Source organism: Pelodiscus sinensis, chromosome 4, assembly GCF_049634645.1.
Source record: "Pelodiscus sinensis isolate JC-2024 chromosome 4, ASM4963464v1, whole genome shotgun sequence".
Lineage (NCBI taxonomy): Eukaryota > Metazoa > Chordata > Testudines > Trionychidae > Pelodiscus > Pelodiscus sinensis.
The window spans coordinates 20,554,852-20,580,700 of NC_134714.1; the positions used below are offsets into that span (position 1 = coordinate 20,554,852).

At 42.7% G+C, this 25,849-nt stretch overlaps 1 protein-coding gene and 1 long non-coding RNA gene across 7 annotated transcripts in view; one reads left to right on the forward strand and one right to left on the reverse strand.

Moving 5' to 3' along the window:
• The window catches only part of MARK3 (microtubule affinity regulating kinase 3), a 114,402-nt gene that overhangs the window by 53,670 nt on the left and 34,883 nt on the right, over window positions 1–25,849 (reverse strand). For 4 of the 5 annotated variants that reach the window (XM_006130994.4, XM_006130993.4, XM_006130992.4 and 1 more), the window contains 3 exons: window positions 17,395–17,443; window positions 12,085–12,150; window positions 5,465–5,535 (listed from right to left, as the gene is read on the reverse strand). In XM_006130994.4, coding sequence (XP_006131056.2) covers window positions 5,465–5,535; window positions 12,085–12,150; window positions 17,395–17,443 — 186 coding nt within the window. Of the gene's footprint in view, window positions 1–5,464; window positions 5,536–12,084; window positions 12,151–17,394; window positions 17,444–21,259; window positions 23,801–25,849 lie in introns of those variants that run through there. The other variant, XM_014577464.3, reaches the window with a different exon arrangement.
• LOC112547088 (uncharacterized) lies at window positions 8,844–24,972 on the forward strand. Of its 2 annotated transcripts, none has more exons than XR_003090837.2 (4): window positions 8,844–8,971; window positions 10,632–10,687; window positions 19,729–19,782; window positions 24,838–24,972. It is a non-coding gene; the product is annotated as an uncharacterized LOC112547088 (long non-coding RNA). The 2 variants fall into 2 exon arrangements; XR_012903285.1 differs by lacking the exon at window positions 8,844–8,971 and adding an exon at window positions 9,732–9,844.

The following is a 25,849-nucleotide window of genomic DNA, read 5'->3' on the forward strand; positions in this document are numbered from 1 at the left end:
TTCCCAAACTATGGGCCACGGCCTGGTACCGGGCCGCGGGAAAAAAATACTGGGCCTCACCATGCCTGGTGGCTGCCGGCAGGGCCAGCCTTAGGCCGATTTGGGCCCCGCGCCCCTGAACTCAGAAGTGCCGGCGAGTTACAGAGCTGGGGGCCCTGCTCCACCAATATGTGGAGCTGGGTCTCTCCCCCAGCTCTGCCTGGAGCAGGCCCAGGCCCCCACGCCAGCACCCCCGCACGTCCTCCCACCCCGCCCCCAGAGCATCCCCGCCGTGCGCGGCTCCTCCTCACCCATGTGCGGCGTTGCACGTGGGCGGGGAGGACGCCCGGGCGTGACGTGATATCACGGCCCGGGATTTTAAAACTCTTTGGAGGCAGGTGGCAGGGCCACGCTGCCTCCGGGGCCTGAGCGAGGCCTCTGGCCCCGCAGTGTGGAAGGCAGAAGGTAGGGAACGGGCTTGGGCGGCAGGGAAGGCACCAAAGGACAGGGTGCAGGAGAGAGAGATAAATGCCAGGGGGCCAAGTGCAGACAATGAGGGAAAGGGCAGGAGGGGAGGTGTCAGTGGGAGGGTGGACAGGGTGATGCTAGGAGAGGAGAGGAGAGGGGAAGGGCATTGGGGGCTGGAGGAGGAAGTGCTGGGAGAAGGCTTGAAAGAAGGGGTGGGCATGAGGAAGACCAGGATGGAGCAAGTCATGTGTGAGGGCACAGAGGGGAAGGAGGGGAATGGGGCAGAAAGTGGTGAGGGGGTGGGTATTAGGGGAAAAAGGGGGCAGGGGCAGTAAGGGAAGGGGGAGGCACCAGGAGGGTGCAGGGCTAAGGGAAGGTGCAGGTGCCAGGGGATTCTGGGGTGAGGAGGAGGGGAGAGCTGGCCACCGGAAGCAGCACTGGATGGGGGAATCAGGGCAGGCTGGGGAGATTGGGAGGCTGGTGGAAATAGGGCTGCCAGGGGATGCGAGGTTGGGGGCAGGGAGCTGGCCGGGGAAGATTGGGGGAGGGAAAGGGGGGAAGAGAGAAGTGGCCGCTGGAAGGAGGGCTGGATGCAGGCAGCGGGGCTGGCCAAGGGAGATTGGGAGGAGAAGCGGGGGAGAACTGGCTGCCCGGGAGGGGGTTGGGGGAAGTGGGGCTGGCCAGAGGCACAGCGGGGGGGAGCAGGGAGGAGGAATGAATCGGCCTGCGGGGAGTGGGACTGACCAGGCCATATGTAGATCTTGGGGCGCTACCCCCATTCCCTCCTCCTCACCGCAAAGCACAAAGCATGGGTTAGTCCGGCCCGGGGATTCTATTGTCCCCACACACATCCCTCAAGTAGTTGCGAACTGTCTGGCTGGTAGACACACTCATGCAGCCTGAGCACATTTACTAGCAAGGCAGTTCGAAACTACGAACTGATACATTTAGTAATAATACAACTTACCTAATGAGAAAATACCAGACATGTTATATGTCTGGTATTTTCTCAGTTTGTTTTTTATGTGTTTATATTTTTGGGCTGCAAAAAGCAGTACTGAAAAAAAAAAAGGGGTTCCAACTGAAGTAAAATGTTTGGGAAACCCTGGTATAACCAGCTTTCTGTCTGTCTTACAGTCCATTTATCCAATCCATATTCCTTAACTTGCTGGCAAGAATATTGTGGGTTACCATATCAAAAGCTTTGCTAAAGCTGGCACTGGGGGTTTTGGGAGGACCAGAAACTTATCTGAATATTCATCATTTGATTAATGAATATGCAAATAGACATTACCGGTCCTCCAAAAGTTCGTGAATGGATTTACTGGTCCCCGTGTCAAAAAGTTTGGGAACCCCTAGACTAATCGAATAGTCGAAGCATTTTGCATCGACTATTTGATTAGTCAATAGGGCGCCTCTGCCTTTGAAGTGCAGCAATAGCCCTAGGGTTGTTGCTACACTTCAAAGGCAAAAACGCTACGTAGAGCCCGGGGTCAGCTGGAGATTCTCCCACTGAACCCAGGCTTCGTGCCCCACTGCCTCTTTGAAACACCATGGGTCAGTGGGGGAGTCCCCCAGACAATCCGGGCTCCATGCGGAGCTGCCACTTTGAAATGCTGCAAGGAGCCCGACGCTGGGCTCCTCGCAGCGTTTCAATGCAGCAGCGCAGCACAGAATCTGGGGTCAGCTGGGGAGTCCCATAATATTGATCCTGGCTTCAGCTGTATGTTATCTCTTGTTTACTTTTAATTTCTCTCCATTTCTGTAGCTGCCCTTTCTGTATCCAGCTTATGTTGGAAGTAAAGCATTGCACATTTGTCCAATTTAAAAACTTGTCCAGAAGGGCAATTTCAGCATGAATCTAAAATCCTTGACCACAAATAATATTATTTCTTTGGTATGCATACTCTATGGCCCTAGGAGCAACAAGTCTTTGTTGTTAAGGATTTTAGATCCATGCTGAAGGGACATTCACCTGCCTAGTCTCAGGCTCCAAACTCGAGTCTAGTGGACTGGAGATAGTAGATTTTGTGGTGTTCTGGGATGGGGACAAAAATGAGGGCTCAGTACACAGGAGGAGGCTGCTATAGAGTGGATGGGGGGGTCTGGGCAAGAGGTAGGGTGTTGGAGTGGGCTGAGGGCAGGGAATCTGGGTAGAGCAGAGAGTGCAGGAGGGATCTGGAAGGGAGGAAGTGTACAGAAGAGGGCTGGGTATGGGCCCTGAAAGGAGGGGGGAAGGGTCCAGGTGAGGGTGAGGGCTTGGAGTCTGGAAGAGGGATGCAGGAGCAGGGTAGAGGGTGTGGGTGGGAGGGAGGGTACAGGAGCACACTGTAGGTATGGGAGTTTATTATAGAAATGCAGAAAAATAATTTTAAAAAAGACTTAAATAAGAGCCTTGATGACTTCTGGTTCACATTCCCTTTCAGAGAGTCAGTGGACTCGAAAAAAACAACCAAGATTGAAGAATAAACTGAACACAACATTGTAGGTGAAGTAACAAAATGAAGTAGGTGACAGAACATTTCCAAAAAGAATCTTCTGATTAAGAACAATAATGATAGCAATGAGGAAGAGTGAATATACTGGTGACCCATATTTGACAGCTGAAAATTAGTATTAGGCCTGCCAGCAGGGAGAAAATTCCCCCGATGCTTTTGAATCTTAGAAAAACTTGATTTAACTACTAGGTCTGAATTTGAAGGAAAACCTTTCAGATTTAGAAAAATGGTACAGTCCAGCATCTGAAATGGGAAATGACAATTGCAGAAGCTAGTATCATGTGATTGCGAGGTATATAGGGCAAAAGCAACACACAAAAATCCCTGAACTTAAAGGGGAGATTTTTCGATCTTTCTGAATCTAAGAATATGTGCCTGGAAAACAGTCTGTTAAAGAAAAACACACCGCAGGATTTTGTGAATGAGGGGCAGAAATGGTTCTTATTGCTTGCTAATCCATACACTATTCAAACAATAATGAATGTGGGATATGAACTCTGCCAGTCAGATCATGCAAAAGATTAAGAAGGATACTGAAAGGAGGATTCAAATGATGAGAGAAATAGTGCTTTCGTTACTGATTTTATTTTCACCGCCTCATAATGGGTTACACTGTCCTAAATAATACTGTTTGTTCTTCCTATTAGATTTTACTGCGACTATCACGTTTACAGGCAGTCCCCGAGTTACGCGGATCCGACTTATGTCGGATCCGCAGTTACGAACGGGATTTGCTACCCGTCTCCCTGGTCTGCTGAAGACAAGCAGACCAGGGAGACGGGAAGCAAAGCCTCTGAGGACGCCGGCAGCGGGACAGCCGCGGCGCGTCTGGGCTGTCCGCTGCCCGCGTGCTCTGCGGCTTTGCTCCACGTCTCCCCAGACCAGGGAAATGGGGAGCAAAGCTGGGGAGCACGCGGGCAGCGGACAGCCCAGACGCGCCGCAGCTGTCCCGCTGCCAGCGTCCTCAGAGGCTTTGCTCCCCGTCTCCCTGGTCTGCTGGTTTCCTGCTGGTTCCGCGGCTTTGCTCCCCGTTTCCCTGGTCTGCTGGAGACCAGCAGACCAGGGAGACGGGGAGCAAAGCCGCTGAGCATGCGGGCAGCAGGACAGCCGCAGCGTGTCTGGGCTGTCCCGCTGCCCCCGTGCTCCGCGGCTTTGCTCCGGACGCCTGTGGTACAGCAGCTGGGGCGCTGCCGGTTGGTCCGGTAGTGCTGCTCTGGGCGCTACTGGACCAACCCGGCACCACCCCAGCTGCTCTGTCCCAGGCGTCCTGATTCAGCCACTGCTGGTGAGTTTCAGCAGTGACTGAATCAGGACGCCTGGGGCAGAGCAGCTTGGGTGCTGCTGGGTTGCTCCAGTAGTGCCGAGGAGCGGCGCTACTGGAGCAACCCAGCAGCACCCAAGCTGCTCTGCCCCAGGCGTCCCCAAGTCAGCCGCTGCTGAAACTGACCAGCGCTGACTACAGGAAGCCCGAGGCAGAGTTGCTCTGCCCCGGGCTTCCTGGAATCAGCCGCTTATCAGTTTCAGCAGCAACTGACTTGGGGACCCCTGGGGTTCTTAAATTGAATCTGTATGTAAGAACTGGCGTCCAGATTCAGCCTGTTGAAACTGATCAGCGGCTGATTCCAGGAAGCCCGGGGCAGAGCAACTCTGCCTCGGGCTTCCTGTAGTCAGCCGCTGATCAGTTTCAACAGCGGCTGAATCTGGATGCCAGTTCCGACTTACATACAGATTCAACTTAAGAACAAACCTACAGTCCCTATCTTGTACGTAACCCAGGGACTGCCTGTATTTTAGTTAGGTTATTATTTGTATCCATTTAAACTTTTCTGCACATTACACACATTAAAATATCAGAAACAGCAAAAACAAAACAAAAAACCCAAATCCAGTTATTCATACATTTCCACTAATTCCCAAATAACAAATAGTGGACATACTATTTTATTCAAGAACAGAGAAACATAAAGGTGTCTATTTCTATTACAAAATTTCCTTAACATAACTGCAATGTTAGCGCGTAAAATTATATGATCCCCTTCAACTGTTGGGCTTACTCTACTATCAGATTTTTTTTAAAAGTTAACTCCTGATTTTTTTTCTTATATCACTGTCCATAGATGCTGTGCCATAGAATAGATTAACAAAAGCTGGTAAGGAAAATAAAGAGTGTGGAATAACAGCACATTTGCAATAAATTGTCAGTTTATTATCCCATATTCATTATTGTTTATGATGTTATGTGTCAAAGTATTTCTGAAACACTGGCACAGGATTAAACAAAATCACATGTTATACTGCTGATATCCCTATCTTCGTAGTTATATATTTTAGCACTCTAGATTCACCTTCTATTGGCATTTATTAGTTTATCCCTGTTATTTAATGCAACAAAGTCAGAAATATAGAACATGCTTGAAAGCGTCATAGAAAACATTTGTTTTGCTCACCATCAGATATTTTTTTCCATGTGTTTTATTGCTAAAGTAGAGGAGGTGGATTTGTCAATGTATTATACATACCTGTCTAAATTTAGCTCTTGCTTCCTTTTCCTTCATTCTTCCATGTGCAACCAAATAGTCAAATACCTCGCCTGCAATTGAAATGTATCAATGATTAAATGAGAACCGCTGAGTATCTTAAAACCCTAGCTAGTCAACTCAAAATTTAGGATTGGTTCTGTAATTGTAAGAGTTACATAAATGGTAGTGAGCTACAGAAATGTCAAAAATTTGACCTAAATTTGAGTTTTCAGTTTTTAGTTATGATTTTTCACATGAATAATCAGGGCTCGACTAATTATACAATCTACTCGCCCAGGGTGAGTAGATTCTAACCTGGAAGACTGCAAGGATGGCGAGCGGGGCTCACTGCAGTTCGGCGAGCCCTGTAAATAATTATAGACAGCACTACATTTTCATTTTTGCAAAAGGCTCATGGCAAGAGACCAAAAGAGTGATTTACTACTATATCAATCTCAATGAGAAAAGAAAGACTTAAAGAATTAGCTGAGTGCCTGAATGTAGGCAAAATATTAGTTTTTCAATTGCTTATGGTAAAAAATAAGCCACATGCCTTCCTTTAAAAAAAGACCTGAATTCCTCTCAGATTTCTATTAGAAAAACATCTGCTACAACACAGAGATGGACTGTCTTAAGCCTTATCCACAGTTAAAAAACCATTACATGATCTGAAATTGAAATTTTCAGCGGGTACTTTTTACAAGGGTATCAGAGGCAGCAGGACCCAATGCTTGTGGGAAGCTGGTTTTTATGCAGGCTCCCCACAAGCAGCAGTTCCCACGTACCCTTATTGATTAATCCAAGTCGATAATATGAGGCAGCAGTGAGGGAGGGGGGAGCTGTGTGTATCAGTTTACTCATTTACAGCACCACATCTCTAGATTAAAGGATCTTGTAATTAAGGTTGTAGTCTCAGAGTGTAATATATACATAGTTCATCTAAATGTATAAAATATAACGATGATGGAAATCCCTATTTTAACTTGAGGTGAAAATAAAAAACGGGGTCTTCATTGTAAAAACCATCCAAGTAAACACCAATTAACATGATGAAGCAAGCCCCAATTTAAACTTCATATCTAAGACATTGAAGTTTTCTTCAATCCTTGCATAACAGGTCCCTGGATTAATTCCAAAATATAAAGGAAACACAATTCAACGTGACTATAGGAATGTCTGAAGGACACAGAATGCAACAAAACTGAAAAGGATTGCAGTTTAAACCGTCAATGTCTGACATTTTGTAACTGGCCTACAAACTAATTTGTATTGCTACCTATTCCAGAGAAATATTGATTTGTCACAATGTAACAAATGTTTTTCTACTGAAAAACTATAGGCATTAGATACGGAAGAGGTAATGCCATCAGATACATAAATAGGTCTTTTAGTACAAATAAAATCATTTAAACAATCTGTAAAATATTGAAGCAGATCAAACCACTATTTTAAACACATTTAAATGCTCGCAGATAAATAAGAAAATTTCACACACAACTTAAAGGAAAAATACATACTTAAAATATTTTTAATTTTGAAGTAGTCACAAACCGGAATCAAATCAAGCTGATTTAAGTAGAGTGTACACAATAGACTACAAGAACACAATATATAACAAAAGGAGTGTGCATGAATTGTTTGCTAAGTTCTCATTTTCTGAATAAACTATTTTTTGCTTTCCAGAGCAGTAGTTAAAATTAACAATAAATGAGACAATCCCTTAAAATATATATCTTATAGCCATTTCTTTTTAAAGTATTTTAATAAATAAATGAGGAGCCCTGGGGTGCTTTAAAGGCTAACAGATTTATTTGGGCATAAACTTTTTGTGGGTAAAAACCACTTTATCATATGCTTGTCGTTTTTGCAGCTACAGACTAACACAGCTACCCCTCTGAGATCAGTAAATAAAAATTCTAAGATATGAAGGGAACCAGAAAAAGAAAATCCAACTAACGCTATTCATCCAAAATATTTCAGGAAAATCAAAAACAAAGAGAGACAGTAGTTCAAATAACTGAGGGAGTTAGTGAATTGTTGATTTAAGTTGAAGCACATGACTAAATTGTAGATAGAGGGGAATCTTGGGAACTGAATCCATACTGGCACATACTATCATCTGCTATTATACTTTCATGCAGTATATTCCATGGGTATATAAAAGCAGTAACGGTTCTGTGTCAAACATACAGGTCTCTCCCATTTCAGCTAAAAGAACCGTCTTGGGCCTGGTCTACACTATAGAGTGAGGTTGATTTAAGGCAGCTTATACTGACCTAATTGCATTGTGTGTACAGGCCTGCCAACGAGGCAGGGAACCTGAGTGAAGGGAGCAACTGCTCAGGGGACAGGATAATTTAAAATGGCTTGGGGGCTCCAGTAATGCACAATTCAGGTGCTGCCTGGCTGATTTGGCAGCATGTGTTCAGGTGACCCTCTTCGATGTTGCTCCACCCCACAGCAGCTGCTCCAGGGACCCTCACCCTAGATGTACAGGGTGTGCTACTGTTTGGGTGTCCCCCAAAGAGAGAGGGTGTATAGACAACAACAACTCAGGAGTACTCAAGTCATATGGAGCTTGCTATATATAGTCTAGGGTGACCTGCATGAGTGTTTGCCTGCCTTGCTTGAGCAACCAGCTCAGTCACACTCACACTCACAGTGCTGTCTGGTTGTGTGTCTGACACAATCTCTGTCCTGTCTGTCCCCCCAGTTGTACTATTATCGTTATTAGTTCCTGTAATGCACACATATGCTATTTTATTTTTGAACTGTATTATTTGTGTGTTTTGACTGGTCTATATATTTCACAATTTTTATTTCTCTGATTTAAATTTAATTCTTTGAGTAGTGATTTGTAAAATGCCTAATCTGACCTGGCTGGAGTAATTATCCTTATGGTAGCTTTTTTTTTAAAATAAATAAATAAATTGGCTAGATATGTTTGTATCTACTGGCGGTGCACATCCACACTTACCTTGGTGCACTAATTTTATTGCTCACTGGATGGGAAAAACAGGAAACATGACAACAGTGCAGCCGGCAGCAATTTGCTAAGCGCCAGCAGGACAAGTGCATCACGACCCAGACATCAGGATAACTGTGACAGAGGGGACCCGCATCATAGAGGGGACCTACAATTGTTGTCAGTGGGCCTGCATGTTTATAATACCACCTTATTCCCTCACCCTCAGGCGTAATAATTCAACCTCCACAAGAGGTGTGAGACTTACACTGGTATATTTAGGGCAATGTAGTGTCTGTGTAGACACTACAGGTTATTTACATCAGCTGCTAGCTGTCATTCTCATCAATTTCACAGCTCCCTGAAAGACCCAGACAGGAAATTGACAAGAAAGTCAGATTTACAGATTGGACTGTAACACCAGGGCAGATGGAGGGCTCCAGCTGGAGCCAGAGCTGGCCTCAGGCTCTAGGTTTCAAGCCCAGCTGCCACGCAGGCTTCCCATTGGGAGTAATGCAGCCGAGAGCCCAGGGCAGATGGAGGTAAAGTGGCAGTTGAGCTCCTGATGGGGAACAGGTAGCCAAGTGCCTGGGGGTTGGAGGAAAGCCGTGCATGGAACTGAGACCCTGGCCTCTCAGCCCTCCACACTGCCCCTCTTAAGTCAGTGGAAGCACTCCTAATGAGGGTGCACACCACTGACAGGAGTTAGTACAGCCACAAACCATAGCAGCAATTGCTAAGATGGCTATAAGATAGATGTTCTAATGCTGATCTACTTAAGTCTATAGTACAGACATGTCCTCAGTTATTTGTAATAATTTTGGGCCTTCTATACTCTGTAAGCCAGTCACTAGATGGCAGTATGGCCTCACTTTTGAGTAAAAAAATACCAACTAGTAGGAAAAGGTGAACATACACTAGTGAGCTCAAACGTACAAAGGTCAAAAAAAGCTAACAATGTTAGACACCATTAGGAAAGGGGTAGATAATAAAACAAAATATTATGCTACTATACAAAACCACAACAGACCCACAGTTTAATGTGTGTGCAGTTCTGATCACCCCGTCTCAAAAATATTTTTATTTTAGTACAGAGAAAGGCAACACAAATGGTTTGTGATATGGAACTGCTTCCATATGAGGAAAGATTAAAGAGATGAACTGTTTCATCTTAGAGATGACTGAAGGGAGATACCACAGAGGTCCATAAAATCACAAATAGGTTGAAGAAAGTTAATGAGGAAGTGTTAACAACCCCTTTTACATAACAAAGCAGGGGGGTCATCCAATTAAATTAACAGGCAGCAGGTTTAAAAACAAATAAGGAAGTACTTCACACAACACACAACCTGTGGAACTTATGGCCAGGGGATACTGTGAATCTCAAAAATATAACTGTGTTTAAAAAGAATTAGGTAAGTGCATAGAAGATAGATCCAACCAAGACGGTCAGGTATGCAACCCCATGCTCTGGGTATTCCTAAACTTCTGACTGCTAAAAGCTAGGATTTCAGAACAGGGTCACTTGATAAACGATCCTGTTCTGTTCACTCTCTATGAAGCATCTGGTACTGGCTACTGTCAGAAGACAAGGTATTAGGTTAGATGAACAATTGATCTGATCCAATATAGCCATTCTTACATTATTACTAGCAGAGTTATCCAGCATTGCCTGGATCCTTCAGGGCAAGAGGCTGGCCATGTGTGGAGGATAGGGAAGGTGCAGGATTCAGGGTAAGGCCTTAAGAATGTGGAGGTGGGGGTACAGGAGGCTGGGGGCAAGAAGGTATGAGTGAGGCTTTGGGGGTGAGGAGCTCAGGTCGGGGGGCTCCCATCCAGCATGGGTCTTTTCTTTCCCCAAACCTTCCCCCGGTTGCCAGGGACATTTTTTCTCCCTCCAGCTGCCAGTGGCCTTCCCCCTCCACTCCGGGCCTAGCTCTTACTGTTTAGGAGGAGTTCTTGAACGAATGGACTCGCAGACAAATGCATTCTAAAATATCGATAGATACCCTTCCATACCATTAAGCACTATTTAGACAAAGTTAGTCTATGCGTCTAAGGCACCTAGGAGTTCAAATACCTAGGAGTTCAAATATCAAAGGCCAGAACACAATTCATAACAGCAACCAATCATGATATCCCAGATATGCCGCACAAAAGCAATGGGACCCAATGGTGAAACTTTGCTCTTCTGTTTTACAGGACAAACATCGGTCTACTCATAAAACTGAAGACCACAGAATCAGACTACCAGAACTGTAAGAGGCCTTGAGAGGTCATCAAGTCCAGTCCACTGCACTCATGGCAGCACTAAGCACTATCTAATGATAGAGATTCCACAAGCTCTAGCAATTTATTCCAGTGCTTAACCACCCTGACAGGATATTTTTCTTAATATCCAACCTAAATGTCCCATGCTGCAATTTAATCCCATTGCTTCTTGTCCTATCATCAGACATTAAGGAGAATAATTTTTCCTCCCTCCTCCTTGTAACATCCTTTTAGGTACTTGAAAGCTGCTATCATGTCCTCTGTCTTTTCTTTTCCAAATGAAACAAAACCAATTATTTTAGTTTTCTAGACCTTTAATAATTTTTGCTGCTCTTCTCTGGACCTTCTCCAATTTCTCCACAGCTTTCCTGAAATGTGGTGCCCAAAACTAGACACAATACTCCAATTGAGGACTAATTACTGCAGAGTAAAATGGAAGAACAACTTCTTGTGTCTTGCTTACAATCCTTCTGTTAATGCATCCCAGAATGATGTTTCCTTTTTTTCAAACAATTGACTCATTCAGCTTGTGGCGTACTATGGCCTCCTAGATCACTTACAGCAGTACTCTTTCCTAGACAGAGACTTCCCATTTTGCGTGTGAGAAACTGACTGTTTTTTCCTTAGTGTAGTACTTTGCATTTCTTTTTATTGAATTCCAACCAATGGAAGTAGCAGGGAAAACCTCCAGGCCACTTCTGGTTCCACTTCATCACAAGTTGGACATGGCAAAGGGGTTAGGGGCTTTCTTTCCCCACCCCTCATTGGGAAGCTGGTGCTCCAACCTTGCTGGGGGGGGAGGGAGAAGGTGGGGAGCCCTGAGCTCAATGGCCACAGTTTGAGAACCACTGTTTTAATTAAGAGGGCCACTTAAATCAGAATAGTCCATATTTCACCAGTATTCAAAAACAAGAAGTGCAATATTGAAGTATTGGTGATTTAATAAGATTTGCTAAACTTTCTACCTGAATGTTATACACCATTAACTCATACAACAGTACATCTGAATATACTTAACTTTAACAAATACCATACCATTGATACCAACTGTGATACCAATTCCAATTTAGTGTGATTATCTTTATTTCACAATTACCACTATTCTGGACTGATCAATGAAATAATGAAAAAAATTCCCTCTGGATTTCAATAAAGCTTACCTTTCTTCTAAACTAAGTCTGGACAAACTGACAGACATTACTTTATTGTTTTTTAAAAAGTTTAAGCTTTAAGAAAATGTCTCCCAAAATACTAACATTTCACATGAAAATGCATTATTATGCACTATTATTAAATCAATATTTCTTATTTTAAGGAGCATCACATAGAAAGCTTCAATATCATTTGGCAATATACTTGTATCATGTAAAAGGAAAATACTTACCGCCACTTGCATATTCCATGATTAAGTAGAGAGTTTTTTCAGTTTCAATTACTTCAAATAACTTCACTAGAGAAAAAAGAGCAGTAATTTACTAAAAGATTAGAACCAATTACAGAAGTCTAGTTTTTTAAATAGTTTTTGTTGAAGATTCCCTCAAAGAAGACTACTGCTACTTGACAGTATCAAAGTAACTCTTTTTAAAAGTAATTATTTTCATTTCATGCTTCCAAATGAAAAAACTGAAAGGCTTTATCAGTAGTATGTAGTCTAGGTCAAGCTATTATAAATGTACAATTCTGGCTTGAAAAAAAACCCACTCAGTTTTAGGGTCACGTGAAAGTCAATTTAAGCATAGCTCTTAGAAAACAAAGCTCTGGGTAACAATAATTTATTTATTTATATAATATATATATATTATATATAATTTTCAGGGTAGGTTACTGCCTCAGTATTGCCTGCAACTCCAAAAGATAGAGCTATCACTTTAAATACATTTTACATTCTGAGTGCCTTCTCCTCTCCCAAGGGATCAATGTTTTTAATTTTATTTAAGTGAAAGTTTACATTCTGGGGCACTATGCAATACACAAAGAACAATTTGCAGTAATCACATTATACACAGGGTCTCAGGTCCTAAGTATTCTTTCTCTCTCTTTAAAAAACACTTCTCATATATAGTAGTATAGTAGCCAGGCCAGGCAAGACTATGCATCCAATGGAATGTCCTTACACTAAAACATTTATCTCCCTATCATGATTCTAAGCAGGCTCCATGACACAGAACCTTCATTATATTTGTACACACTTTAACTTTAAACAATAGTTACTCACCTTTCCATAACTGTTTCTTGAAATATGCTGCACATGTCCCTTCCACTGTAGGTATGTGTATGCGCCAGTGTACAGCTGGGAACTTTTTCCCCCTAATAGTTCCCATCAAGTTGGAATGATTACCCTCAAGTGCCTTTCATGCAGGCATAAAAGAACTTGCCCTCTCCTCGGTTTCAGAAAGACTGATAGAGAAGGGAAGGAGAACAGGTCATGGAATGGACACGTGCAACACATCCTGAAGACCAACAGTAATGGAAACATTAGCAACCTTTTTTCTTCGAGTGATTGCACATGTCCATTCGACTGTAGGTGACTCAAAAGCCACCCATCCCCAACTGAAGGTGCATTTGGAATCTATTTGAACAGGAACTCTAGGACCACTCATTCAAATGTAGCATTGCCTTTAGATTGCTAATAATGCAGTGAGAGGCAAATTAATAACAAGATGTCCAGCTTGTCTTTCCAAAAGTCTCATATGGGCAAGTTTGCTAGAAATACTACTGTATTACGGTTGATTGGGAGAGAAATTCTCTCTTGCGGCTTCATGTTAGCAAACACAAATGAATATCTATGATGAAATCTTTTGTGTGGAAACAAAACTGCCCTTCATTTTGCCCACAGAGCCAACAAACAACTTAAATTAAGATATCTTTTAGCATCTAAAGTGTACAATCTCGTCTCACATTTGTTACCAGTGAGGCTTTGGGGAAAAGGTCAATAAGAAAACTTCTTGCTTGGGTAATACAAAAAGAGGAGACCCTTTTTTAAAAAGAAAACTGTTTATGGAGGATCTGATGTTAGTTCCCCCTCAACCCCACTTTCCTGGCTGATATTATGACTACTAAAAATGTTATATTCAGTGAAAAGTGCAATAGATAGCAGATTGCTGGAGGCTCAAAGAAGGGACCCATCCACTTTAAGATTAGATTCAAGAGCCATGGTGGAATATGGTTCTGTACCTGCATAAATAGTCTGTTCAAACCCTTTAAACATCTGACAGGCATTGGGTTGGGAAAGAAGGGGATTGTTATCCACAGGTGAGTAAAATGCTTAGATAGCCTCTAGCCAATCTTTGAAGCTTCAGGTACAGCACATAGTCCAGCTTTGATCAAACAGAAAGTCAATTCCATTTAGCTGTGAAAACCAGTTCTGACAGTGCCATAACAAGGCATACAGTAAGACATGCTTGCTTGACCTCACACAAACCTCGGCTAAAGAGAGATGTGGAAAAGTATGTATTGCAGAAGCTCTGACCATAGCAAAAGAAAATCATCTATCAATAAACCCAGGCTATGTCCCACTTTGGGAAAACTGGTGACATTTTCTGTCATTGTTGGTTGCAAACAGATTAATTTTGGGATTTTCCCAAGATGGAAAATGGAGCTTGCTGTGTCTGGTCTGCTCATGGCGAGTGCTTATCAATCTGCTCAGACAGAGTATTCCGAGACTCTGGGAAGAAGGCTGCTTTCAGAAGTATGGCATTCATTGCCAATATACAAGTCCCACAGCAGAACTACTTTCCCAAGAGAGTAACAAGGACCGGGCCCTTTCTCATTTACTTACATAAAACATGACTGTCATATTCTCAGTCAGCCCCAACAAGCTTTTTTACCTGATGTGAAGAAGGAAGATCATGCAAGCTAATCAGATAGTCTGCAACTCTCTGATGTTTATGGGCAGACAGCTATCTAGGAGACGGGAGGATTTTCATCCTCAACTCAGGTCCAAAGCAACTATGACTAAAAAGAAAGATTGTTGAGGTACTGCAAAAGGAACTACCTTGTAGCCACTGGTAGAGTCTGTCCACCAAACTAGGGTAGATAGATGATTTGGTACATTCACTGATAGGTCTATATGGTGCCTTCTTAGAGGATAAGTCTCTGCCAACCAACCTTGATGACCTGGCATATTGAACCACAGAATGCATGCTGCCATATGTTCCTGCAGCCTTGCACAGCTTTTTGCTATGGTGAGGGGATAAGTCTTTGAGTTCAGAATAAAGCTTGCATTGCATGGAACCTTAAAAGTGGTAGTGAGGCTTGCTCATTATCATGCCCATTACTGCTTCAATATACTATTTTCTGTACTGGAGATAGGACTGACATGTCTGTGTCGACCACCAGGCTGAGACATTCAAGGTGGATTAGATTTGCTTATGCTAGATACTACCTGCAGCGTGGATTGACTTCTTATCTGCCAGTCATCCAGGAAAGGGAAGACTTGGATCCCTGTCTTCTAGAGAACTGCAGCTCTGATAAACAGCCATATGAAAGCAAACATCCTTTATATCAAGACCAGCACAGTAATTCCCCAGCATCAGGGAGGGGTGCTAGAGTGATTATCCAGAATTATTTTTTAACTGCCTTAGATCTAAAATGGTCCTGAAACCCCCTTTTGCTTTCAGGATCAAGAAGTATTCAGAGCAAAACCCCTTTCCCTTAAACAAAGGAGGGACCGTCTCTATATCCTACAAGGAGCTGTAATTGTGTATCTGTCAGTAACACTATTTTGTGAGTTTCACTGTCCTTCGTATTCTCCAATCTGCTGTGGTGGGAGCCTAAGTACAACAAAAGTCAGATGGTTTACAAAACTTGGAAAAGAAAAAGATGGCACTCCTAAAGCTGGTAAGCTGCTCTTGACCTGCCAACCAAATGAGGTACTGCAAGATCTGCCTGCCTTGAGGAACTGGCACTGGCATCAGCGAGTGGTCGTGGTCACCTTTTGTAGCCTTTGGCTGCTCCTTCTTGGCAGGCCCTGGGCTTAAAGAGCAAACCTCTGAAAATGGAATATTTTTCACTTCATGGCTGGGGGGCAAATGCTCAGAGTTGCTTTAGTCTTTGAGATTATGCAGAGTCTTGTCAGTCTGTTCTGAGAACAATGATCCTTCAAAAGGGAGATGTCAAACTGTCTGTTTCACTTCTGGAGGAAAGCCAGAAGAGCATAACTAGGATGAGCACTTCATTATAATAGCAAAGACCATGCCACAAGCTACAGAATCTACTGCATCTAGACCCTGTGGAATAAAGCTTCCTTCTAAATAAGTTAAGCTTCTTGGTGTGTTTATTTTCTGGAGTTGATGTATGGTGCCACTACCAGGAGAAGAATACATAAGACGGGACCTAGTACCTCCTCTCCATTTTTTTTTAACAACTGACAGCAGGAAAGCTGGGGTAGGGATATAAAATCCCATTCAATTGGTTAACTGGTTAAATCAGAAATTTAACTGATAAGAAGGGGGGAGGCAGGCTTCCCCGCCCTTTCTCCACTGCCACAGCCAGGCTGGAGTAGCCCCTTTACCTTCACCCCACCCAACTGGGGCCTGCTATGGACAAGAGCTACACTGGATTCCCAGAGCAGCCTCTGTCCGCAGCAAGCCCTGTGGCTGACGGAACCGGTAAGCATCACCAATTAAGGTGGGGTTAACCAGTTAGCCTTTCACATCCCTAGCCTGCGGTCTGGCAAAGGACTTTGGTCAGTTCTAAAATAGCTTCATTTATAGGGAAAGCTATTCTAGCTGGGGTCGCAGATACAAAGATGTCCATCAGCATGTGGAATTATTCTTGGATTACCTCTAGTACGATGTCCAGGACCATAGCCATCAACTTCAGCAACTCCTGATGAACTTTACAATCATCAGGTGACAGAAATGCCTCATCAAGGGGGTGAGGAAGAGGATGATAATGGTAGTGGGGGGAACTGTCTAGTTCTTGCTTTTCTATTGGCTGCTCACAAGAGGGATCTTGAATCTGTTTGATGTTGGGCTTTGTATCAACACTTGAGGCATCAATGCTTCTAACAGACATTATGTGAAACTCATTGAGGTGGCGGGACTCCCACTGGCTCCAAAAAAGCTATTGTTACAGCCCCACTCCCCAACTGTGTGTGACCTAAGGGTCCCTTTGATAAGCCCCTTGCTGTTAATGAGACTGAAACCAGGGTGGAAAAGCAGAATACTCTGGATGGTGGAACTGACTAGGTTAGGGCACACACAGGATCCCACTACACCACCAGTCAATTAATCAAAATTTAACATCCCTCCACTTCATTACCACAAGTGTGTCAGGACTTGAAACCCAGAGTGTGGCATATCTCTGGTACTCAAACTGGATGCCAAATCTACACAATTTTTTTTGTCATTATCCACTTTAACTTCTAAACTACATTAACTATACTATGGGTACTATTTACAGGAGTGATTAAAGACTAGCAGAAGCAAGGAAAATGCGCTCCAATAACTATTACAGATGGCAGGAAAGAACTGAGGGGACTGGGTATGACTTGGCTCTTTGTTCCTGCAGTATGACAGGTAGCAGAGGGTGGGCATTCTGCCCTACCACACATCACTAAGAAAACACTCGAGTTCCAGTGCACAATTGTGTCACAAATCTACAGCAAAATGGACATGTGCAATCACTCCAAAAATAAGCTCTCTCTTAAAAGAGTTACATAGTAATAACATGTGAGGAAAACACGAAATACCTATATTTGGGTGATTTAAAATCTTCATTATTCTTACTTCTCTGAAAAGCTGAAATAAAAAAAGATAATAGGAAATCAAACTAGTGACAAAACAATTACCATTCATTCCTTTCTAAGAGGCTGATACTACATTTTCCACTTTCAAATGGACAGAATAAGCTCTTTGCAGACAAGAGTGAAATGCCAGCTTTAAAAAAAGTTATTCTAATGGGATACTGGATACTTCAACAGATAAATGGCAGCTTTAATTGCTAGGTAATTGGTTTTGATCCAGTTCATTTTATTTAGTTTCATTAAAAGGTCACCTTTATTCTTTATTATAGTCATACTTACTGCTACATTTCCTATTCCAAGTACTAGGAATACTATGATGTATTAAAGGATTTTATTTTAAGATAGTGACTGCTAAACCTTCTGATAGCTGTTTGTTAGTCACAGTCAAGTGATTGGTCACCATCAACTGTTTACATCACAAAGCACAATTTTTTTTATACTGCCAATAAGCAAGGATTAATTGGGAAGAAGGAGAGGGAAAATCGCCTTCTTGGATCTAAAGGAGGGTCCCTCGAAGAAAGAACTGAGGCACAGATATAGGGATTCATGAGATTGATGCCTGCTCTGTCACAGCCTATAATGTATTTGTTCTGCAGCGAGACAGCCAAATTTGAGCGAGAGGGTATGTAAATCCAATACCTTTCATGAATACTACATCTACTCACCAAAATGAATTAAAGCAAACAAAATTTATCACACTTCCCTTCAATTATAACAAGCAGACAATTATTGATCATGAAGTCCAGACAAAGCCTCACATCTAGAGTCTTACTGCTAAATTAAATGTCCTTTATTATCTTTCAGTTTTGTGAATGGGAAGGACCTTGCTTAATGAGATCTCAGAGGGATATACAGGGTTAGGAGGGGATTGCCTTCCAGTTGAATTTTGGGACAGGAAGGCATACAAACCATGCCTCTCCTTGATGGGACTGCTCAATGGAAATTCCACAAGTGGGAACTTTGTTACTTATATGAAGAAGAGCCCATATAGGAAATGGGAAGCGTGGGAGCTTTGAGCTTGGAAAAGAGATGACTAGGGGAGGATATGATAGAGGTCTATGAAATCATGACTGGTATGGAGAAAGTAAAAAAGGAAAACGTTTACTTGCTCCCATAAAACAAGAACTAGGGGTCACCAAATGAAATGTATAGGTAGCACATTTAAAAACAAGCAAAAGAAAGTAGTTCACACAATACACAGTCAACCTGTGGAACTCCTTGCCACAGGATGATATGAAGGCCAGAACTTTAACAGGGCTCAAAAAAGTACTAGATAAATTAATGGAGGCTAGGTCTATCAATGGCTATCACCACAAGCTGGGAATGGGCAACAAGAGATGGATCATTTGATGATTACCTGTTTTGTTCATTCCATCTGGGGCACCTAGCATTTGTCACTGTCGAAAGACAGGACACTGAACTAGCTGGATCTTTGGTCTGACCCAGTATGTTCTTATAAATATTTTTAAAGTTATACAGTAGTCCAATTTGACATATTGTATACACACAAATGTTAGGCTGACATTTTATTTTGTGTCCAAATAAGATAATCAGTCCCCAATTTTCTGATGTACAATCAAGATGACAATTACACTAAGGCAAAGTCTTGGATTAAAAAATGTTAAAAGGCAAAATTGTCTATTCTCTCTGCATTTTGCTCTAACCTCTTATTTTGTTACACTGAAAAACTAACAAGAAGGTCATGTTATTTATTATGTAGTATTGTCTTCAAAAACTTGATTCTGAACACTATAAATCAGGGCTACTCAACTTTGGAAGCCCCAAGGGCCACAACGATATTCACAGCACATGCCGAGGGCTGCAACTTAAGTGTGATTGCATATACATGCAAATATATGCAAATAGTTTATTTCACACTGACGGGCATGAATATAAAGCACTTTCCACAATGCCCAGGAGCTCCTGGCACCTCCTCCCTGGGGGCTAGAAACATCGACATCCTGTACCCATCTGTTCCAGCCAGCCCATTCGCTTGAGTCTTTCAATGCTCACCCCACCTGGGAGATGCCTCACCATTGTGGAGTGTGTTCCCAGTGGAGGCCATGGTCAAAGGATCCCACGCACAGGCCGTGTGTTGAGCCCCGCGTAAACCCAAACCATACCGCGGGCCACAAACAAATGGGCCACGGACCGCATGTTGAGTAGCCCTGCCATAAACTTTTATTTTCTCTAACAAGCAATCTAAATATAAGATAGACATCATCATAAGAACATTGAATTACAAATGCTATTGTATATATATTCCCTTTTATTTTGCAGAGGTCTATTCCCAGGAGGCTTGAAACGAGGGGACACAAAGAATCATCTTTTTAGGTAGCGCAGTAAGTTGTAATCAATTGCAAACTGTTCACATCATCCCAAGAGTCCAGATGGTTAGCACTCTCAAATCTTGATTACTTTGTGAAAGACACACTGGCTTGACAAAAGAGGGAGCAATCAAGAAGTTATATTTTAAATTTAAGACTAGTCTCACAGCTACACTAGTAAATTAAAAGGCTATGGCATGCTTAACAAAGAAAGCTTTGTGTGGAAAACATACGCATTAGAGGAGTATGGACAAAAATGAGAATTTGTTCAGAGCCTAGAGGATCCTGCCAACTAAGTCAGAAATAAGAATGAATGACAAGAACGTTAATTATACGAGTTTCCTTCAACACAGATCTGTCCACACATTCTTAAACATTATCATCTTTCCTTTTTTGAGTCCCCCCCCTGTAATCTATTGGGAGTAGTAGCTGCAGTTATGGCTCATGGACATTAAAACAGTTTACATTAAAAAGATTGGGGTGTGAGAAACAAAAATAAGAACCAACAAAACTGAGGAAAATAAAATCCTTCTAACAGTATATTGGGCTGAGTTAATAGGAGCACTGCCAACAGACCAACAGGAATAATTATTCCTCTCTACTCAGCACTGGTGAGACCACATCTGGAGTACTGCATCTGATTTTGGGACCTCCCACTACAAAAAAAAAAAAAAAAAAAAAAAAAAAGGAGAGACTCCACTGGGATTATTTAATATGCAGAAGAGAAAAATGAGTAGGGTTTTAATAGCAGCCTTCAACTACCTGAAAAGGTGGGCAGGTTCCAAAAATGATGGAGAAAGGCCATTCTCAGTTGTGACAGATGACACAGCAAGAAGCAATGGTAGGGGCAGCGGCCGGTTCCCACCAGCTCCTGCTTCCCCCAACACTGATACAGAGGCAGCAAGGGCAGGAAAATGTGAGTAGTCAACTAGATTAACCAATAAGCCTAGGCTTATAGGCTGGTTAATCAGATAGTCAACTATTCGTTCACACCCCTACTCCTAACATCTCTTTTAATCCTAATCTATGATACCGCTATTCAGCAGGAATGGTACAAACATCTTTGAACATGAATAATTTTAATTATGCATTACTGTAGTGTTTCCCCACTGATGAAGGAGAAAGAAGTGGCAGGGACTACAGCAACTATGCCAAAATATGAGAGAACTGTAAGCAAGTAGGTGTGTACCCTTGTGCTGGGGTACTATGGTGTAAGGAATGTCCTCAGGGTAGCGGATTGAGGAAGCCCCCCATGGCCTGATCTTGAGGACTTGAGCCCAATAATATGTAATAAGGCATGGTGGACCAATAGTACCTAGGAGAAGGGCAACTGATTTCAAACTGAGGCAACTGATCTTGAACCTGAACTCACTCCCTTCAGTGCACGTCATAGTTCCTATGCCTGTATATATGATGGTCGGTATAAGAAGAGAGTGGGGTTCAAATGGTATGGAAAGGTATCTCTCTTGATGCTAAAGATTTACCTCTTGTTGATCTTCGGAGATGGGCAAGTTACATCAGATGCAGGCAGAGGATACCAGTGGCAGCATATAGCCTCCAATTTTCACATAGGCAGGCTGGTGTGATGGTCATCTGCTGATTGCTGAATTAGAACAACCGGAGCTCCCATATCCTGTCCAGGTAATAATTTAGGGACAGTGCTGCTCTCTTTGAAAAAGAGGAGGGGAAGAGAAAACAATCCCTATACACAGCTTGTTCCAGAAGATTCCGGTCAGTTAACCATGACTGACTGGATATCTAATTTTGCGGTCACAAAAGGAAATCAATACACTACACTTTGAATCCTGGAACAGCACATTTCAACAGTGATGAATGCCTTCAATGCAGGACAGCAATCAATGGAGAACCTGCACGTTCTAACATTGATGTCACAACTTTAAGCGAGACATGCATCTCTGATACCAGCCAGTTCACAGAGGTTTTGTGGACTATTCTGAGGGGAATCGAAGACAAGCAGGAGTTGGCTTTACTATATGAAAGTCCGGCTTGAATCCCAGCTACATACCATCAGTCCTCACCTCATGACAGCAAGACTTAGACTGAGACAGGGATAGTGCCTTGTTCTTGGTTAGTATATATGTACTCACTTTGCCTACTGCAGATGCTGAAAAGGAGGCTATGATAGCCTGAATTCAATGATCTCTTCAGTACTTTCTAAATCCAAGCTATAAATACTCAATGGTTTTAATGCTAGAGTTGGTCAAGACTGCACCAAAGGTGCTCAGACATCATGGTATTGGAAGCAAGAACTCAAATGGCACCATCCTTCTTCAAACTCATGCACAGCATGAGCTTGCTATTGCAAGCATGTTCTTCCAACAGATGAACAAATGCAAAGATGCTTGGATGCACTTTGGGTCTAAGCAGTGGCATAAGATTGACTATTTCATTACAAAACAAAAAGAGCTTTCTGCCATTAAGTTGACTCATGCAATATATGGCACTTACTCCTGGTCTGACCATTACAAGGAAGTGGTGTGTCTCTGAACCTTTGTCCACCAAACCTCATCATTCTGCTATATGCCAAGAAAAAGTTGGATATAGGTAAACTTGAAATGCGCGAGACACAGGCATTGCTTCAACTCAGTCTTGACGCCTCCTTAGTCATTAACAATGAAGGTCCAGAGCAGCAATCCATAATTCAGAAGGACTGCATTAACATCAAGGAAACAACCTACAAAACTACTGTTGAAATACTATGTTTTTGAAAACGCAAACACAAGGACTGGTAGATGACAAAGAGGCCTGAGCTCTTCTTGATAACATGTATGTGATACACCTGGCCTGGATTAATGATAAAAAGAATGCCTCCAGGAAATCTACATATATTTGAGCTAAGGAGAAGTCAAATTATGGCAAATGAAAGATGACTGATAGAAATATAAAGCAATCCTACTTCAAGATGCCATCAATAGACATGATTTTAAAGCATTCTATGATGGGCTGAAAGGAGTCTATGGACCATGCATTGCTGGCTCTACATCAGATCAGTGCACTCTGCTGATAGTAGTACTTTGATTACAGATAGTGCTAAAATCCTTGACTGCTGGGCTGAATATTTTTGCAATGTATTAAACCAGACATCAACTTCTGACAGCAGTTTTCTTGAAGAGATTCCTCGATGGGCTAATGATTCACAGCTAGCTATACTACCAACTCTTGATGAGGTACAAAAATCTGTCAAGCAGATGAAATCTGGAAAGGCACCCGGCTGTGACACAATCCCATCAGAGATTTATAAAGCTGGTGGTGGCCAGGTGATGAGTTGTCTCTCACATTTATTTATCACCATTTGGGGAAAGAGCGAACACCCCCAGGATTTCAAAGTTGCCCTGTCTGTACACATATACAAGAGAAAAGGTGACTTTGTATGCTGTTATAACCACCAGGACATCTCACTGTTGTCTATAGTTGGCAAGATCCTGGCCTGCATTGCAACCAGCTATCATTACATGTGTTCACAAATGGCAATCAATCTTGAAAGTCAGTGTGGATTTTGTGCCAATTGAGACACTACCAACATGATATTCACAGCCAGGCAGATAGATCCAAGAAAAATGTTGAGAGTAATATCAGGATCTCTACATGATTTTCATAGACTTGATCAAGGCATTTGACACTGTCAACAGAAATGGACTCCGGAATGTACTTGGGTGAATCGACTGTCCTGAAAAAATCATCAATATAGTTCAGTCCTTTCATGATGGCTTGCTGGGCTGGAGACAGATCAGCACCTTTTGCCATATCAAATGGTACAAAGCAAGGACGTGTCCTTGTTCCTCTTCTGTTCAGTATCTACTTTTCGATGACGCTGTTAGTTGCATTCAAGGATTGAACGCTGGGCATCCCTATTCAATTCCAAACTGACAGCAGCATTTTAAAACTCTTCAGACTTCAGGCTTGCACCAAAGTGTTCACTATAACTGTGATCTCCTGTTTGCTGATCGCTGTACATTGTTTCATTCAGTCGAGGATGCACAGGAGCTTTTTGATCATTTTGCTACTCCTGCTCACTGTTTTGGACTCACTGTGAGCCTCAAGATGGCAGAGATGATGTCTCAATCTGTTCAGAAAGAACACAGAACTCCAGTGATCACTGCTGCTGATACTGTCCATAAGTCTGTTGATAAGTTTCAAAGTCTCAGAGAGATAGTCATGTTAGTTTGTAACTTTAAAAATAACGAGTAGTCCTGTGGCACCTTAGAGGCTAAATAAATACACGAGAGAGAGAGAGAATCATGAGCTATCATAGGCAAAACCTCCACTATTTAGATTTTTGTTAGTTTAAGGTGCCACAGGACTACTCGTGATAAGTTTTTCTACTTGGAAGTGTATTGTCCTCCACTGTTTTACTAGTGAAAGCCAATACTGCCTTTGGGAGATTGACCAAACACTTATGGAATGATCATGGTGATAAACTTCATATGAAGGTAACAGTTAATCAGGAATCTGTCCTGCTGTATGGCTCAGAGTCATGGATCATATATCACTTCCATGTTTTGAAACTATCAGTTCCATATGCGCGGCCTCAGGAAGATTGCTCATGTGAATTAGTGAGACAAAATTCCTAACACTAAGGTCCTTGAGCTGAGTGGTGCCATGAACATGGAAGCAATGCTTATGAACAGTTCTGCTAGATTGGTCATGATAATCGTCTATACTATTACATCCCTAATAATCGATAAGCATTAACCTATAAGCTTTTGCTAACGACCCCACCCTACCCCACCCCTCTGCAAGTAAATTTTTAGAAGGCTGGCCAGAAGCATGGCTCAGTCCTGGCTGGTGCCAGGTCCCTCGGAGTTACTCCCACTGTGGCTCTGAAGGGAAAGTAATTTAGGAGCTAGGTGGGCAGGCAGCTCACCTCAGTCCTGGCTGGTGCAGGGACCCGGGAGCTACCCCCACTGTTGCTCCTAAATTACTTTTTTGTGCAAAACTGCAGAGCGGGTGGCTCCCAGGACCCACGTGAGCCAGGACTGAGCCAGGCTGCCTGACTGCCCAGCTCCCAAATGACTTTTTTTTTTTTTTTTTTTTTTTGCAGAACTTGCAGCAGGGGTAGCTTCCAGGAGCTGGCGTGAGCCGGGACTGAGGTAGGCTGCCTGCCCAGCCCATAAATTACTTTCAGTACAAAGCCACAGTGGGGGCAATTGCCAGACCCAGCAGGAGACAGGAATATGTGCTATCCCTTATTGATTAATGGTGTAGTACGTGATAAATTAATTACACAGTTCTTAATATCCCTACATGTTATGAGGCTGGATGATACAGAGATAACGAAGATAGTCTTCTACAGCTAGCTTGGAAGTACTCTGCTGGTGGTCAGTATAAGTGTTGTAAAGAGATCTTAAAGGCCATGTGGCATATCTTCCAGTGTCCTGCAAATCACGGCTTAGGATAAGTTATTCTAGCAGCAAATAACTGCAAAGGCTCTCAAATGCTTCAAGAATTAACTAATCCAGACATTACAAGAAAAATGCAGTATCCAAAGAAAGTATACAACATCTTCAGATGGTAGATTTTTGTGTGACCTCTGTAATTAGATTTGCCAATTGGGCTTAGTCACTCACCAATAGCAACACGGAAGATGTTATCCGTCTATCAAAGGTCCAGGATATTTGTGTGTGTGTGTGTATGTGCGAGAGACCACATTTGATTACCATTGATACTGAAGGGACTGAGCAGAATAAGCCATCAGCAAGAGGAGTGCACACAGACTCTCTATCATGCTACACAGAGTGCTCCTGGACCCCCACAATAACTTGGAAAACAAGACACTGAGAATCAGACCACATCTACTAAACCTATTTTTAAGAGCTTACCTACATAACAGAAAAAAAACGGTAGCTAGAATTAGCTCTTTTAAAAGTTTCTGTGAAAAATTACTGGAAACCCCATTTGATCCTAACAGTGAAAAACAGAGGTAACAAAAGCAGCAAAGAAAATTAAGATTACAATCACTAATTCTGACAGCCTAAAAGCACACCCTCCAACCCTGACACAAAGGGGGGAGTGCATGTAGTTGATAGGATTAACAGTTCAGGAGGAGGTGGGTT